Here is a 16,153-nt window from a genome sequence, read left to right as displayed (position 1 = left end):
TGTGGTCCAGCTTTCAGAGTTTAACCAAATAAAGGCAGGGAGCAAAGCCACAACCAGACACATCTGCAAGGCCTCAGTGTGAACCCTGAAAAAGTCAACAGTCCATCAATGGGGCTCATAGGATTGCAGAGTCCCAAAAGCCAACTGGAATCTCACCCCACTTTTACAATTTCTCACCTGTCTTTTTATATTGTTTCAATAAAATAATGATGGTCTTTTTCTTTTTTTGCAGAAAGACTGGAGAGATAATTAAAAAGTGATTAAGCTACTTTTAAAACAACTTGTTTAATGCTTTCCAGATTATTCACAGCAACAAAATTATTATTTCAATGCACTTTACTTTTAGAAAAACAACAACACTGGGGCATAACAAAAATCAGTAAGCATAAACTTTAACTTTATGAACTTCTTTGTCTTCACATTCTCTTTCTTTGTTGTAATAGTAGAATGTATTGTCCCTTCTCTGAAGCTTCTTCACGAATCCAGTTTCAGGCCACCTTTCCACCTGTGTGCAGAAGGACAAGGGTGTGGGATGCACATGTCTTTCAAACAGCCGGCACAATGCAAAAAGGTATCCATCAGCAACGACATATAAGTGCAGTGCATGCAGTGTTAGGAGAGGGGCAGTTGCTCAGGTGGGGAACACATCATGCTCCATCTGGGGCCACTCAAAGCTGCTTCCTGGGGTGTGGCCAATGTCGCAGGGACAAACGGCGCCAGAAGGAGCACAACCCCTCCCCCAACACCCTATACATCCATGTAAATGGTGATACTTTAGGTAATATGGGACCAGTCAATGAAGGGCTGGGGCCCTGGGGGTCAGTATAATTAACTGATTAATTAAGCTGTGGTCCCCAGTTCGTATGTAATGACAAGTAACAGCTTGTGAAAACTAACAGTAAATACTGAAATCCTTCTTATTTGTGCAGGAGGAAGAGAGGAGTTGGGGAGCGTAAGAGTCAGAAGCTTGGCTTACGGAGAGAACACCAAACCATGGTGCAGCATGATGGGCAAATTGGCTGGGTGCAGGTCCTGGTTGTGTTTCATTAATACATTTTGTATATTTGATAAACTATTCATCACAGATTACAATCTATATATCTTAAGTTGATGCTTCCCAATTCTGTACCTCTATAACAATCTCTGTACTTGTGTTTCCTCCACAAAATGAAGCTACCAGACATGTTTCCCTCCCTGTGTGAGACCTTAAATATGTCATGGATTCTCAGAAAGAATAAAGTGATACAGAAAACCAAAGTGAACAAAAACAAATCTTCAATTCCACAACATTTTACTGTTTTATCCAGTCTTGTGACCATCATCCAGTTGCAAGTCATTCATCTCAATTAGTAAAGGATACTTTCAAATGTTTTCAATGGTAAATTTAGGGTGCCCAGTTCCTCTTTGAATAATTGAGCTAAAATCTGCTCTAACAAAATCTGCTTTAAACAAAATGGGAGAAACTGTGTGTTCTCTGGCACATATGATTCTCCTAGGGTGACAGCTTTTATGAAATCCAAAACACAGAAAGCCATACGTTCCATGATGGTTCTCAAAAAACCTAGGGGTTTTGAAGGGTCAGAAGCTGGAAGGCCAAAAGGTCCAGCTCCATTCAATCTCATTATTGTCAGCATTGGGTGACTACAAAGGACTCTGTAATGCTCACCTGGAAAAAAAACAATCTTATCAGGGATTAATTCTTCAAAATGAAATGCTGGAGGGTGCGAGCATAGCCTGTTTGGGGCATCATGTCCCCCTGGGGAGGAAACATTTTCACTGCTCAACCTTACTGAGTAGGGTGAACAGCACCAGAGCACCCTAATAACTGCCTCTTTACAGTCCAAGCTAGTTTCATTGTCGCTGGAGTGGGCATGACCATAACAGCTCCTCAGGCAGGAAGGTGTGCAGGCAATCCTTTAGCAGGTAAATGCCAGATGTATGATATGTAGCTGGAGCGTACATGAAATGCAGCTGTAATACCAGAATTCTCCTCCTCCCCCTGTTAAGTGTGTGATTCCTGTTGATTAGTCAAGGATACCAGAACCTCCACACACTGTAAAACTAACTATCAGCCATTCAGTTGTTTAAAAGGCAGAGACAATCCATTTCTCATGGCTGAAGGACATGAAGAGCCACTTCTGAGCTGTACTCATGGCCAGGATCCAAACAGCTACTTTAAGCACTCCCAAGGAGCTGGGCATGCTTGGTGGGATATTTGGCTTTCCAGTTTACATATCAAACCCTCCAAATGCTTCAGAACGTCCCTTCAGATTCAATAATGGCATGCTATGTGTAAGGAGGGGAGCTGACGCTCACAAAATGCTGGTACAAAGTGTTCTTGAGCATGTGAAATTATTTATGCAATTCCCTGAATCCCAGCCAATGATTTCATGTATCATACATTTCTTCTGCACCCTGAGAGACTCAAAAAGCCATCTGGGTGGCGAAGTGGAAACCTGCATACAACACCCAGTGGCCCTTCCAAATAGTAAAAAGTCAGGGAAACAGGTTCGTGTGTTCCACCACCACATGCACACAAAATCATGACAGTCAGAATTCCTGCACCTGGGGTAGGATCCAACTGAGTCCTACTCACGAGTTCTTGGTATCCATCTGTCTCAAGAGACAATGGAGTGCACGTCTGGGGGTGAAGTCAAATTGTTGTGCCAGCAGCACTGAAATGACTTCCCTGAAGCACAAGCCTGGGCAGTGTGTCTGGAGGTCCTGGGCTGCCCAGACAACAAGACCCTCCTCTCAGCCTCTCTTATGGGGTACAGAGGAAAGCAAAGCAAGACGTTTGGCACCAGTTTGGCTGCAGGAGTTGATGGAAGGAGGCATACAGGGTACCATCCAACCATCTTATGGACTCCAGAATTCTGCAGGGTGTACTTCTTAGCCTTTTCTTCTGTCAAAGGTATCAGGCGGGTTGGAGACCCACCAGCTTCCTCCTGGTTTAGCCAGTCAGTTGAAGCCGTTTCCCAGGGTGTGGCCACTGTCACATCCTGACAGCTTCTAGGAGCCACAGGTAAGAGTTGAGGGCGGAGTGGGGACCAAAGGTGGACAAACTACCCCAGAAGGAGCATGACATGTCCCCCATCAGAGGTACTACCCCTTCCCAACACCCCATACACCATACTTAGAGCAGACCTGCTGAAATCAGTGGACAAGTCATGTCCACTGATGACAGTGGGTCTGCTCTGAATCGGAGTATTGAATTGAGAACTGAGAACTGAGTATTGAATATTGAACTCAATCACACTTATTTCTGAGTAAGCTAGGATTGCTGTTACTCCACCTCATTACTGATGTGAATTTTGTGAATGGGAAGAAATCATGGTTGGTATACATGGACAATGAACTCTTGATCCCTTTGGATCAAGGTAATGTACACTGACTGCTAGACCTGCAAATATGTCTTGAGATGGAGGTGTAATTTGAGTAAACGCTACTGATTCACAAAAACACCAATAGCTTTTATAAGCCAGTAAAGGTAAAGGTAAAGGTACCCCTGCCCGTACGGGCCAGTCGTGACCGACTCTGGGGTTGCGCAGCCATCTCGCTTAAGAGGCCGGGGGCCAGCGCTGTCCGAAGACACTTCCGGGTCACGTGGCCAGCGTGACGAAGCTGCTCTGGCGAGCCTGCACCAGCGCAGCACACGGAAACACCGTTTACCTTCCCGCTAGTAAGCGGTCCCTATTTATCTACTTGCACTTAAGGGTGCTTTCGAACTGCTAGGTGGGCAGGAGCTGGGACCGAACGATGGGAGCTCACCCCGCCACGGGGATTCGAACCGCCGACCATACGATCGGCAAGTCCTAGGTGCTGAGGTTTTACCCACAGCGCCACCCGCATCCCTGCTTATAAGCCAGTGAAGCTTCCCAAATTGGTTCCTATGGGACAAGACATTTGAAGTAGACTCCAAGTGAAAGGTTACTGGTTCCCTAACACAGCCTAAAAGCTTTCTTGTTCTTCTTGTTCTTCATTTTCTGAGGGTGTACACAGGGGCAAATCAGTTCAGGCAGAGAACATAAATATAAAAAAATGAATTATGGTCATAGAAAACATTTATATGCAATATTTTAAAAGGACAGAATGTTTGCCACTAAAGTACAAAATGCTTGCATAATTATGATGTCTTACCATGTCTACATGCTTCACTTGTTTATATTCAATTTCATCCCTATATCCAGCTTGCTGAAATCTGTAGAGATTCTCAACTTCACCCGACCATATCTTGGCACGATGTATGGATTTAGGTTTGGTGTCAATACCGGCTGTGGCTCCAGAGACATCACCAGTTAATTTGCTGAAAGTAATTTTTAAAGAGTTTCAATTGTATGGAGAATGCTTGAGAGTTAGAAGTGAATTTCAACTGAATGTGAATATAAAAAGACATGAGCACTGTCAACTAATTATAGTTTGTTAAAACACAAGTAAACAATATCCCATTCTAAACTGTGTTAAGTACAAGAATCTATCAACTACATGAAGCTATATGTAAAATGCAGGACAAATGAGTGGGGACACATGACATTTACAGGGTCTCCACAATCCTCTCCACAATCCTGCATTTGGCAAAAGGCAGCCAAGTCTTTGTTGCTGAAATATGATGTCATGGACTGTGGCTTTGGATCCCAATTTCCTCTCCTCTAGGATCTTTGGAAAGGAGAATTGGGCTCTCAGGACATGTGTCCACAGGGTACAATTCCCCTTCCCCTTGTGTTTTCTTCTGTACCCAAGCAGACAAGGGCCAATGTTGGTGCACCTCCTTCTGCTGGCAGAGAGTCATCCTAGCACACAGAGCCCCTTCTCTGGACCTCCACTCGCCTTATTTCGCAGCATCATACAGACTCTGACTGGCAACAGAAGTCATCAAACAGAAGCAATGAAGCTAATATCTGGTCATTTTACTGGGCAGCTATACAGGTTATTCCATTCAAAGGGCAGGCAGCTAATCAACCTAGCTATTAAAATTGTTGTCTCTCAAATCATAGCCCAAATGAGCTATGGAGCTGAGATATGGGGAACTGGTGTTAAATCTGAAATAGAGGTCCTACAAAATAAATTTATGAGGCAGATTTTAGGGTTTCCCTGCAGGACACCAGCAGCCCACCTTAGAGCTGAGTTGTGCCTCCCCTTGCTAGCAGCCAGAATGGATCTAGCCTACCTGAGATACTGGTGCATGCTAAATGCCTTTGAGTATCGTACTCTTACTAAGCTCTGCTGGTGAGAGCAACTAAGGACAGGGGGCTGGGCAGAAAAGTGCCAATATAAGCTTAGGGCTTATAATCTTCAAATGGAGAACTAATTAGCCCTTAGCCCACGTGACCTTAGAAATTGGATTATTGATCAGGATGCCAACCAAGACAGAGTATCCATCAATTACTCTACTTGGTACTCCCAAATTAAGACCAATCACTCAAGGCCCCGTTTCCTTGAGACTAACCTTTTCCACAACTTCGCAGGGCCTTTGCAGAACTAAGATTCCAACAGATGCCCTCAGCATATTTAGAGGGGAGATATCAGGGAATTCTCCATATGGATTGCAAATGTATATATAGATGTCATCTGGTAGAGGACATCACAAACTATCTGCTGATTTTCCCCCTGTATACAACGCCCAGAGGGAAATTTATATTCTTAATTGGCTTCCAGGTCGATCTGCACAGGAAGCAACAGTTGAACTCCAAGCAGATAAACATCTATATATTACACACTAGGTAGCCAAATTTGCACTGGCAGCCAAGAAGCTCTGTTCCAGCTACATGAATGCACTCCATTTTTAAATATAATGTTGTACATTTCTTTTTTGTTGTAAACTGTTATGTTGTATGATTTTAGATGAATGTTTTTCTTTTATTCTCTGTTATACATTATAAAGGCCTTTGGCTATGTACAATAAAATGGACTTTGGCAACAAAAATACTGCATTCCAAACAACACAAAGTTTTAGTGCCACTATTTGTCCCAACTCTGCAAGTTGTGAAGGATTAACTTTCTCTTAGTTCTGTTCATATGTGGGCCTATATTATCTGTCAGTGAAGAATGAAACCAAACTTGACTAGCATGTTAACATGAAGACTCTGTATTATGACCACTTACGAGTCTCCAAGGCTATCTGATTCTCTCCTGAACGATGTCCCAGGCACATCTGACACAGGTGCTTCTTCAGAGGAGAAAGCTGAACATTGTACATCCTTACCATCCATGAAGGCTACTGGGTTTTCCATAATAGCTCCTGCAAAAACAAAAAAAAGGTGCCAAGTGTGTAGAGCACTTTCACCTACTGCTGCCTGCAAGTACCTCTTGAGTGACTTAATGAAACTTTGAATACAAAGAAATCCAATTTTTAACTGAATTAAAAACCAGGAAGGGTCTAATATGTGCTTTTGGAATCACTTGGGAATAGACATCCTTTATTTACTTGTGCCTTGCCGTGGCGAAGGGGCTTGAAGAACTCAGAGAAGCTATGAACTACGCCGAGCAGGGCACACAAGATGAACAGGTCATAGTGGAGAGTTTCGACCAAACGTGATCCACCTGGAGGAGGAACCGGCAAGCCACTCCAGTATCCTTGCCAAGAAAACTCCATGGACAAAGACAACAGGCATATAAAAGTTATGACGCTGGAAGATGAGCCCCTCAGGTCGGAAGGCGTCCAACATGCTACTGGGGAAGAGCGGAGGGCAAGTACAAGTAGATCCAGAGCTGATGAAGCGGCTGGGCCAAAGCCGAAAGGACGCTCAGTTGCGGATATGCCTGGAAGCGAAAGGAAAGTCCAATGCTGTAAAGAAAAATATTGCATAGGAACCTGGAATGTAAGAACCATGAACCTGGGTAAGTTGGAGGTGGTCAAAAATGAGATGGCAAGAATAAATATTGACATCCTGGGCATCAGTGAACTAAAATGGACGGGAATGGGCGAATTCAGTTCGGATGACCATCACATCTACTACTGTGGGCAAGAAACCCGTAAAAGAAATGGAGTGGCCCTCATAGTCAACAAAAGAGTGGCGAAAGCTGTACTGGGATGCAATCTCAAAAATGATAGAATTATCTCGATACGAATCCAAGGCAGACCTTTTAACATCACAGTAATCCAAGTTTATGCACCAACTACTGGTGCTGAAGAAACTGAAATTGACCAATTCTATGAAGACTTACAACACCTTATAGAAGTGACACCAAAGAAGGATGTTCTTCTCATTATAGGGGATTGGAATGCTAAAGTAGGGAGGCAAGAGATAAAAGGAACAACTGGCAAGTTTGGCCTTGGAGATCAAAACGAAGCAGGGCAAAGGCTAATAGAGTTCTGTCAAGAGAACAAGCTGGTCATCACAAACACGCTTTTCCAACAACACAAGAGACGACTCTACACATGGACATCACCAGATGGGCAGCATCGAAATCAGATTGATTATATTCTCTGCAGCCAAAGATGGAGAAGCTCTATACAGTCAGCAAAAACAAGACCTGGAGCTGACTGTGGCTCAGATCATCAGCTTCTTATAGCAAAATTCAAGCTTAAACTGAAGAAAGTAGGAAAAACCACTGGGCCGGTAAGATACAATCTAAGTCAAATCCCTTATGAATACACAGTGGAAGTGAGGAACAGGTTTAAGGATTTAGATTTGGTGGACAGAGTGCCTGAAGAACTATGGATGGAGGCTCGTAACATTGTACAGGAGGCAGCAACGAAAACCATCCCAATGAAAAGGAAATGCAAGAAAGCAAAGTGGCTGTCCAACGAGGCCTTACAAATAGCGGAGGAGAGAAGGCAAGCAAAATGCGAGGGAGATAGTGAAAGATACAGGAAATTGAATGCAGATTTCCAAAGAATAGCAAGGAGAGACAAGAAGGCCTTCTTAAACGAGCAATGCAAACAAATAGAGGAAAACAACAGAATGGGAAGAACCAGAGATCTGTTCAAGAAAATTGGAGATATGAAAGGAACATTTCGTACAAAGATTACCATAATAAAGGACAAAAGTGGTAAGGACCTAACAGAAGCAGAAGACATCAAGAAGAGGTGGCAAGAATACACAGAAGAATTATACCAGAAAGATATGGATGTCTCATACACCCCAGGTAGTGTGGTTGCTGACCTTGAGCCAGACATCCTGGAGAGTGAAGTCAAATGGGCCTTAGAAAGCACTGCAAATAACAAGGCCAGTGGAAGTGATGGTATTCCAGCTGAACTATTTAAAATTTTAAAAGATGATGCTGTTAAGGTGCTACACTCAATATGCCAGCAAATTTGGAAAACTCAGCAGTGGCCAGAAGATTGGAGAAGATCAGTCTACATTCCAGTCCCAAAGAAGGGTAGTGCCAAAGAATGCTCCAACTACCGCACAATTGCACTCATTTCACACGCTAGCAAGGTTATGCTTAAAATTCTACAAGGAAGGCTTAAGCAGTATGTGGATCGAGAACTCCCAGAAGTGCAAGCTGGATTTAGAAGAGGCAGAGGAACCAGAGACCAAATTGCAAACATGCGCTGGATTATGGAGAAAGCTAGAGAGTTCCAGAAAGACATCTACTTCTGCTTCATTGACTATGCAAAAGCCTTTGACTGTGTCGACCACAGCAAACTATGGCAAGTTCTTAAAGAAATGGGAGTGCCTGATCACCTCATCTGTCTCCTGAGAAATCTCTATGTGGGACAAGAAGCTACAGTTAGAACTGGATATGGAACAACTGATTGGTTCAAAATTGGGAAAGGAGTACGACAAGGCTGTATTTTGTCTCCCTGCTTATTTAATTTATATGCAGAATACATCATGCGAAAGGCTGGGCTGGATGAATCCCAAGCTGGAATTAAGATTGCCGGAAGAAATATCAACAACCTCAGATATGCAGATGACACAACCTTGATGGCAGAAAGTGAGGAGGAATTAAAGAACCTTTTAATGAGGGTGAAAGAGGAGAGCGCAAAATATGGTCTGAAGCTCAACATCAAAAAAACGAAGATCATGGTCACTGGTCCCATCACCTCCTGGCAAATAGAAGGGGAAGAAATGGAGGCAGTGAGAGATTTTACTTTCTTGGGCTCCATGATCACTGCAGATGGTGACAGCAGCCGCGAAATTAAAAGACGCCTTCTTCTTGGGAGAAGGGCAATGACAGGCCTAGACAGCATCTTGAGAAGTAGAGACGTCACCTTGCCAACAAAGGTCCGTATAGTTAAAGCCATGGTTTTCCCAGTAGTGATGTATGGAAGTGAGAGCTGGACCATCAAGAAGGCTGATCGCCGAAGAATTGATGCTTTTGAATTATGGTGCTGGAGAAGACTCTTGAGAGTCCCATGGACTGCAAGAAGATCAAACGCATCCATTCTTAAGGAAATCAGCCCTGAGTGCTCACTGGAAGGACAGATCCTGAAGCTGAGGCTCCAGTACTTTGGCCACCTCATGAGAAGAGAAGACTCCCTGGAGAAGACACTGATGCTGGGAAAGATGGAGGGCACAAGGAGAAGGGGGCGACAGAGGACGAGATGGTTGGGTAGTGTTTTCGAGGTTACCAGCATGAGTCTGACCAAACTGCGGGAAGTAGTGGAGGACAGAGGTGCCTGGCGTGCTCTGGTCCATGGGGTCACGAAGAGTCGGACACGACTAAACGACTAAACAACAACAACATTTACTTGTGTAGCAGGAAACACCCCCCCTCCCAATCATTGTTTGTACAAACTTCACACACACACACACACACACACACTACATACGCTACGCTTCTGTTATAAATTCATAGAAAAATCAACCATACATTTGCACTGTTCCACTTTTATTTTACTCCATGAAGGAAGGACTACAAAATGGGGAAGATTTGATACAGGCCAGCCATAATCCCTTGAGCATACCAGCACATCCACAGGAGCCCTGCCCAGTTGCTATGCCAACCCTGATGGTCCTAGACAGAAGACCATCAAGATCACAAAGAACTTGCGTATGGGAGTGGATTCAGCACAGACTGGAACAAAGGACAATAATCAGCTCTTCCCTCTGGGGGCAGGAAACTGCAAGCTCCCCTCTGTCACCTGGAAAGTACTCATGGGGCGGGGGAAAGGGGGAACCAGCCAGGTGACAGGACACTCAGGTTACCACCACAACTCCTCCCTCAGCCCCTCCTTTCTGTGATGTATGCATGATGTTTCTGGGGGCTTTATAAGACCTCGCACACCATTTTTTCGGTGTCTTTCCTCTCTCCGGCAAGTGAGGGGAGCACCCTGTTGCAACAGATCAATAAAGGCCAAGCCTACAGGCTGCTGTTTTGCTCCAAGTTATCCTGGTTGGTGTCCTTGTTTTTTTGTCCAAGGGAGCCCTCGGATTTTTCCGTTAACACTTGTGAATTGCTCTCCCCCCCCCCCCATATTTTTCCATGTATAAGACTATATTTGCCCCCAATTTTTTTTAAGTTTAAAATTGGGGGTCGTCTGATACAGGGAATGTTTAAAATATGTATTTATTACTTGGGGGCTAAAAAATTACGGCTCGTCTTACACATGGGGGGATCTTATAGACGAAAAAATACCGTATATATTGAAATGCCTCAAGTGCCATAACTTGGGGGGGGGGGGGAGTGAAGGGTTTTTGTTTATTAAAGTCTCGCCCCCGCCCTTCCTTCTCCCAGGGGCCATTTAAAGCTTAAAAGCGTAAACAAACCCCCAACAGCCGTAAAAGAAACAACCTTTTTTGCTGCTGCTTCTTTTTTTTTATAAAGTTAACCCCCCTGAGGGAATCGTGAGGCGGGGCTGTCGGTCGAGATATCGCGATATTTGAGCCCTGAAAGGGGCGGAGCTCCGCCTAGGGGGCGGGACCAAGAACCTGGAGGTGGGCGGGGCTAACTGGGCACCCAATCAGCAACGCTTCTTTCTGGGGCAGGGGAGGTCCCCTTTTCCCGCTCCCCCTTCCCGCCCCGCCCCGCCGTGATTCCCTCCGGGCCCCTCGGCTCTCCCGCACTTCCAGCCAGGCCCCGCCCGCCCCGCGGAGCCCCGACTCACCCCGGACGGGAGCGTCTCCGCGCGCGCCGCTTTCCCCTCCCCCACTCAGCGGTTGTGGGGTTGCTTAGCAACCTTCGGCGGGAGTTCGGCCAATAGGACTGCGTCTCGAGCCGCTGAGCGAATGCGGCCAATCAGGAGGCGCACCTGGGAGGGCGCTGTCCGTAAGCAGCCAATCGGTGCAAAGTTTACTCTTCACACGCTTTGGGGGTTTAACTCAGCTCCGGCGTCTGCCGAGGCGTGGGCGGGGCCTGGTCCTTTTCCGGCCAATGGGGGCGGCGGCGCGGAAAGGAGCCTGGCGGAAGTGGCCTCGGCGGAAGAGCCGGAAGGGAGTTCGGCGGACCTTTCCGGCCGCCCCGCAGCCCCGCCGCCTGGGGTCCGGCGGCGCCATGAGCAGCTTCGGCGGGAGGATGCGCGAGTATCCCCGGCTCTCCATCGACCGCTTCGACCGCGAGAACCTCCGCGCCAGGGCCTATTTCCTGTCCCACTGCCACAAAGGTCCGCTCCTGCTGCTGCTTCGCCGTTTCCCTTTCCTCCTCCTCCCCCCGCCCTCACACCAGCCCTGCGAGGGAGGCCCCGCTGAGAGGCAGCGACTGGCCCAGAGTCACAGCTCTCCCCAGGGCCTCGCCCAGCACTCCAACCGCTACACCTCACAGCCCTTGGCTTGTGCTCCCCCCCCCCCCCCCAACATCCTTGCAGCCAGTGTTGGTCAACACCCAAGTAGAGAGCGCTTTGCTTTTGTTTTACTATTTTTCATTCTTATTACTATCCACTGCCGGGGCTTAGCCTCGGGAAGAAAAGACTCACAGAGACGAGTGTCTTTGAGCATGCACCGAGTGCCATCCTTTCTTCTCAGAACTGCCCCCTTCATTGTCTTTCAAAAGGTGCTGCCCGCCTGGTTGAAACCAGCTGCTGGGAAAACTTTCCTGGCAAATCTCTGATCCTGGACCTGCTCTGCCTGCTGATCTGCGCCTGCCTCTGCCGACACCCCAGAGCCCTTGTCCCTGAGCAGTAACAGAAGTCTGTCCAGCTCCTGATACCTGCCAGTGCTGGGGTTACATTCCAGGGATATCGCATAAAGCCAAAATCACATAAAGTCAAAACATTTTGGGTTTAATGACAGGTGGGATTGATAAACTCTACTCCCCCATTTTAATTTTTGTTTTTTAATTGCCAAGTGCATAAAGCTGAACCCGCACAAGTTAAATGCTCATAAGTGGAGAGTTCCCTGTAATGGCATTCATTGCACACTTCAGGAAAAGGAATGGTTCTGAATTGGGCTGCAGTTCCTCAGACAGAAAAGGATCCTGTCCCCTGAGCAATTTGTGCTATTTCCTTAGCAACTGTTTTAGAAGATTCTGGGACAGGAGCATGATTTAACCCTGCTTCTCTGATCATGCTGACGCTTGTGTCTGTCCTTCTGGCCTGTACTGAGGCCCAAGACTGTTCTTAGCATGGCGGAGTTCTAAAATAATCTTCCTTTTTTAATATGTTAATATTTAGATCACATGAAAGGCCTGAGAGCTCCTTCCCTAAAAAGAAGACTGGCATGCAGGTAATGAAAAGGGAGAAAGACGTGTGTGAGAATAGGCTGGGACCTGTGGTGAGTGAAGGGATAAGAAAGCACCAGCACCTTCTCAGGCTGATCTCCTTAAGGATGAGAAGAAACTTGTTTTTATTTTAAACATGGAAGTTTAGCTTCTCATATTCTGCAACTAAATACAGAAATCTGTAATTTATAAAATGACCATAGTAGATTCTCTGATTTACTGCATTTTTTTTTAAAAAAATGATATTTATTGCTTTTTCAACACAACACTACAAACAAAAAAGAAAAAGAAAAAGAACAATACAAATACAATACAAAAACACTACATACCACCAACACATTAAACTAACAAAACAAAACAAAAACAATTTAAAAACGCCTCAAACATTTTCAATATCTTATCTTTCATTCGCTTATTTCCAACGACCTCCTCACACCTCCCTTTTTGTATTCCACTTCTATTAATTGTTTCAGCAATTCCTTTCCATCTTCCTCTGTTTTCTATTCTATAATTATCTTAACACATTCTTGCCTTATTTTTTCCTTTATTTTTCTATTAATGCTGTACTGTTTTTAATATTCAGTTGGAAGCAGCCCAGAGTGGCTGGGGAAACCCAGCCAGATGGGCAGGGTATAAATAATAAATTAAATTATTATTATTAATTATTATTATTAATCTATTTATACCGTATTTTTCGCTCTATAACACGCACCTGACCATAACACGCACATCGTTTTTAGAGGAGGAAAACAAGGGAAAAAAATCTGAATGAAACAGTGGATGTATCATTTTTGTGCTTCATGCTGTGGCCACAGACATGTGATCTGATGGTGAATTTGGGGTAGCTCAATGCAAAGATCCTGAGGATCCATGTGGATCCATGCTTTTTAACCACATTTTTGCACCATTGCAGCCCCAGGCAACAGTGGGTGTGTGATTTTTGGGGGGCAGGCTGCTATGTGATCTGATGGTGAATTTGGGGTGGCCCAATCCAAAGATCCTGAGGATCCATGTGGATCCATGCTTTTTAACCACGTTTTTGCACCATTGCAGCCCCAGGCAACAGTGGGTGTGTGATTTTTGGGGGGCAGGCTGCTATGTGATCTGATGGTGAATTTGGGGTGGCCCAATGCAAAGATCCTGAGGATCCATGTGGATCCATGCTTTGTAACTACATTTTAAGTGGGGAGTGAAGGAAAAACACAGAAGGGACAAGAGAGTGGTGTGCAGAGAAGCAGCTGGCTAAGAAAGCAGGAGAGGGATTTAACGGGAGGGAGGAAAGAAAGGCAAAAGTTCCCCCAAACCGAAGCCAGCTCTCTCTCTCCTCCTGCATGCTTTCTGGCTGCCTGCGAGGAGCACGGAGAGGAATTAGAAGGAAAGACCTCTGCTTTCCCCTCTGCTTGCCTGGAGGGGAGGGGATTTGCCTGCTCTTTGTTCCGTTTGAGCAAACACAGCAACGAAACAGAGGAGGGTGGGCAGTAAGACCCTGAGGGAGAATGCAGGAAAGCAGCCACTTCCTCTTTTCAGGTTTCCCTCTCCGACACAACGCACGATTTGATTTTTGCTGATTTTTGTTCCTGCGCTCCCCTAATCGGCTCCAGGGACCCCCCCACATTCGCTCCATAACACGCACAGACATTTCCCCTTCCTTTTTAGGAGAAAAAATCTGCGTGTAATAGAGAGAAAAATACGGTACTTAATTCCTTATAACATTTCTACTGAAGCCATATAACTTCATTCCAACATTCTTCTAACATTCATTAATTTTACAATATTTCTATAAATAGTCTTTAAACTTTTTTCAGTCTTCTTCCACCGACTCTTCTCCCTGGTCTCGGATTTTGCCAATCATTTCCGCCAATTCCATATAGTCCATCAACTTCGTCTGCCATTATCCAACACTTCAGTGCTTTCAAGAAGCAGCCATTCTCTCAGCCAGCAAAAAACAGATGGTTCACAACAAAGTTTAGGGGTCTGGCAGGGCAAGTCCACCTCCTTCTTTGGCATCCGTCAATATCTTAAATTTTACTCGAGGCTTCCTGCCCTGCCAAACAAATCTAGAAACATCCCTCTGCCACCTCCTGAAACAATCCATCCCATCCAAAGCTTGCAATGTTTGAAACAAAAGCAACATCTCCAGCAACACAGCAGCCCTCATCCCCACCACAGCAACTCGGCCCAACAATAACAACTTCAGATATGTCCATATTTCCAAATCCCCCTTCTCTTCAATCCAAAATCCTTTACAGTTATCCTTAAATAGATTCACATTTTTGGCGGTCATACTAACCCCCAAATACCTCTCTTTCTCTTTCTGATTTACTGCATATACACCCTTTTGCTTTGTTTGTTCCCTGAGTTCTTAGCATTCTGTCTGGGTCCTTAGTAAAAACTACAATTTCACTTCCATTTCTCCCATGTGGGTAAGTGTAGCTCAGATTCTAAGGATTTCTCCCTCCCCTTTCCTGCCCAGTTCTTAAGTGTAGTTTAGTTTTAGGATTCATTTATCTATGTGTGTTTTACACTGCACTTTCTGCAGTGCATATTTTTACATGTCCTGAGAATTGTAGCCAACCTTTTCTATTTACCCCCTAAACGTACTCAGCTAATGCAGGGAAGGTGCTGGAATGTGGGATTCAAATCTTGGAAGATGAGTAGTTTGGGTAGAGCAGTGGTCAGCAACCTTTTTCAGCCGTGGGCCGGTCCCCCGTCCCTCAGACCATGTGGTGGGCCGGACTATATTTTGGAAAAAAATAATGAACAAATTCCTATGCCCCACAAATAACCCAGAGATGCATTTTAAATAAAAGCACACATTCTACTCATGTAAAAACACCAGGCAGGACACATTCTACTCATGTAAAAACAGGTTGATTCCTGGACTGTCCATGAGCCGGATTGAGAAGACAATTGGGCCTTAGGCATAGCTGTCAACGTTTCCCTTATTCCGAATAGGATTCCTCACAAGAAAAGGGAAAAGTTGACAGCTATGGCCTTAGGTTGCCTACCCCTGGGGTAGAGGCAAAGTTGTCTAGCTAGCAAGTGTGTGGTGTCAGATGGGTGTCTTCTGTCTGTAGGCAGGGGAAGAGACTAAAGGGCATATAATACAGCAAATGATGTCTGGGATTGCTTGCTTCTCCCTCCTTAAGTCACAGACACCTTTGCCGTATCACAGACTTGCTTGTTGAAGGAGTTTGCAAGGAGGCATGGGAACTACTTTTTGTTTGATTTTTTGGATATTGGACAACCACCATTTGCGTTTTTGTGAGACATGTATCTCTTTTTTCTTCAAAGCTTAAAAGTTCGCTTGTATTGTTCACCAGTAACAAAGGAGTTGCTGCTAACTAATCCACGGTATAAATTTTGGGAGAATCACATTGTAAGTTACCTCTTTTCATGTGTAGTTGATGTAAACAGACACTATTAATGCATCTTAAAGCTGTTATAACTAGCAATGTCAGCAAAAGGTGAAGCTGCCATAATCCTAAGGACAGGCACCCACAAACTCGGCCCTCCAGCTGTTTTGGGACTACAACTCCCATCATCCCTAGCTAACAGGACCAGTGGTCAGGGATGATGGGAATTGTAGTCCCAAAACATCTGGAGGGCC

At 45.2% G+C, this 16,153-nt stretch overlaps 2 protein-coding genes across 17 annotated transcripts in view; one reads left to right on the top strand and one right to left on the bottom strand.

Moving 5' to 3' along the window:
* Positions 1 to 266: 266 nt before the first annotated feature.
* On the bottom strand, positions 267 to 11,824 carry MEIG1 (meiosis/spermiogenesis associated 1). Of its 2 annotated transcripts, none has more exons than XM_028745485.2 (4): positions 11,801 to 11,824; positions 6,103 to 6,238; positions 4,141 to 4,306; positions 267 to 505 (listed from the first exon to the last, which is right to left on the bottom strand). In XM_028745485.2, exons 2-4 carry the CDS (start codon positions 6,228 to 6,230, stop codon positions 377 to 379), a joined length of 423 nt encoding a protein of 140 aa, XP_028601318.2. In that variant the 5' UTR covers positions 6,231 to 6,238; positions 11,801 to 11,824; the 3' UTR covers positions 267 to 376. The 2 variants fall into 2 exon arrangements, with proteins under 2 accessions (XP_028601318.2, XP_028601316.2); XM_028745483.2 differs by lacking the exon at positions 11,801 to 11,824 and adding an exon at positions 10,997 to 11,132.
* The window catches only part of DCLRE1C (DNA cross-link repair 1C), a 23,024-nt gene continuing 17,988 nt past the window's right edge, over positions 11,118 to 16,153 (top strand). For 3 of the 15 annotated variants that reach the window (XM_077935692.1, XM_077935690.1, XM_028745470.2), the window contains exons 1-2: positions 11,118 to 11,491; positions 15,838 to 15,922. In XM_077935692.1, coding sequence (XP_077791818.1) covers positions 11,118 to 11,491; positions 15,838 to 15,922 — 459 coding nt within the window. The other 12 variants (XM_077935694.1, XM_028745472.2, XM_028745474.2 and 9 more) reach the window with 8 other exon arrangements.

Source organism: Podarcis muralis, chromosome 10 (assembly GCF_964188315.1).
Source record: "Podarcis muralis chromosome 10, rPodMur119.hap1.1, whole genome shotgun sequence".
In the NCBI taxonomy this organism is placed as follows: domain Eukaryota; kingdom Metazoa; phylum Chordata; class Lepidosauria; order Squamata; family Lacertidae; genus Podarcis; species Podarcis muralis.
Note: the sequence above shows the minus strand (reverse complement) of the source record. Positions and strands in the feature narration are given on the sequence as shown.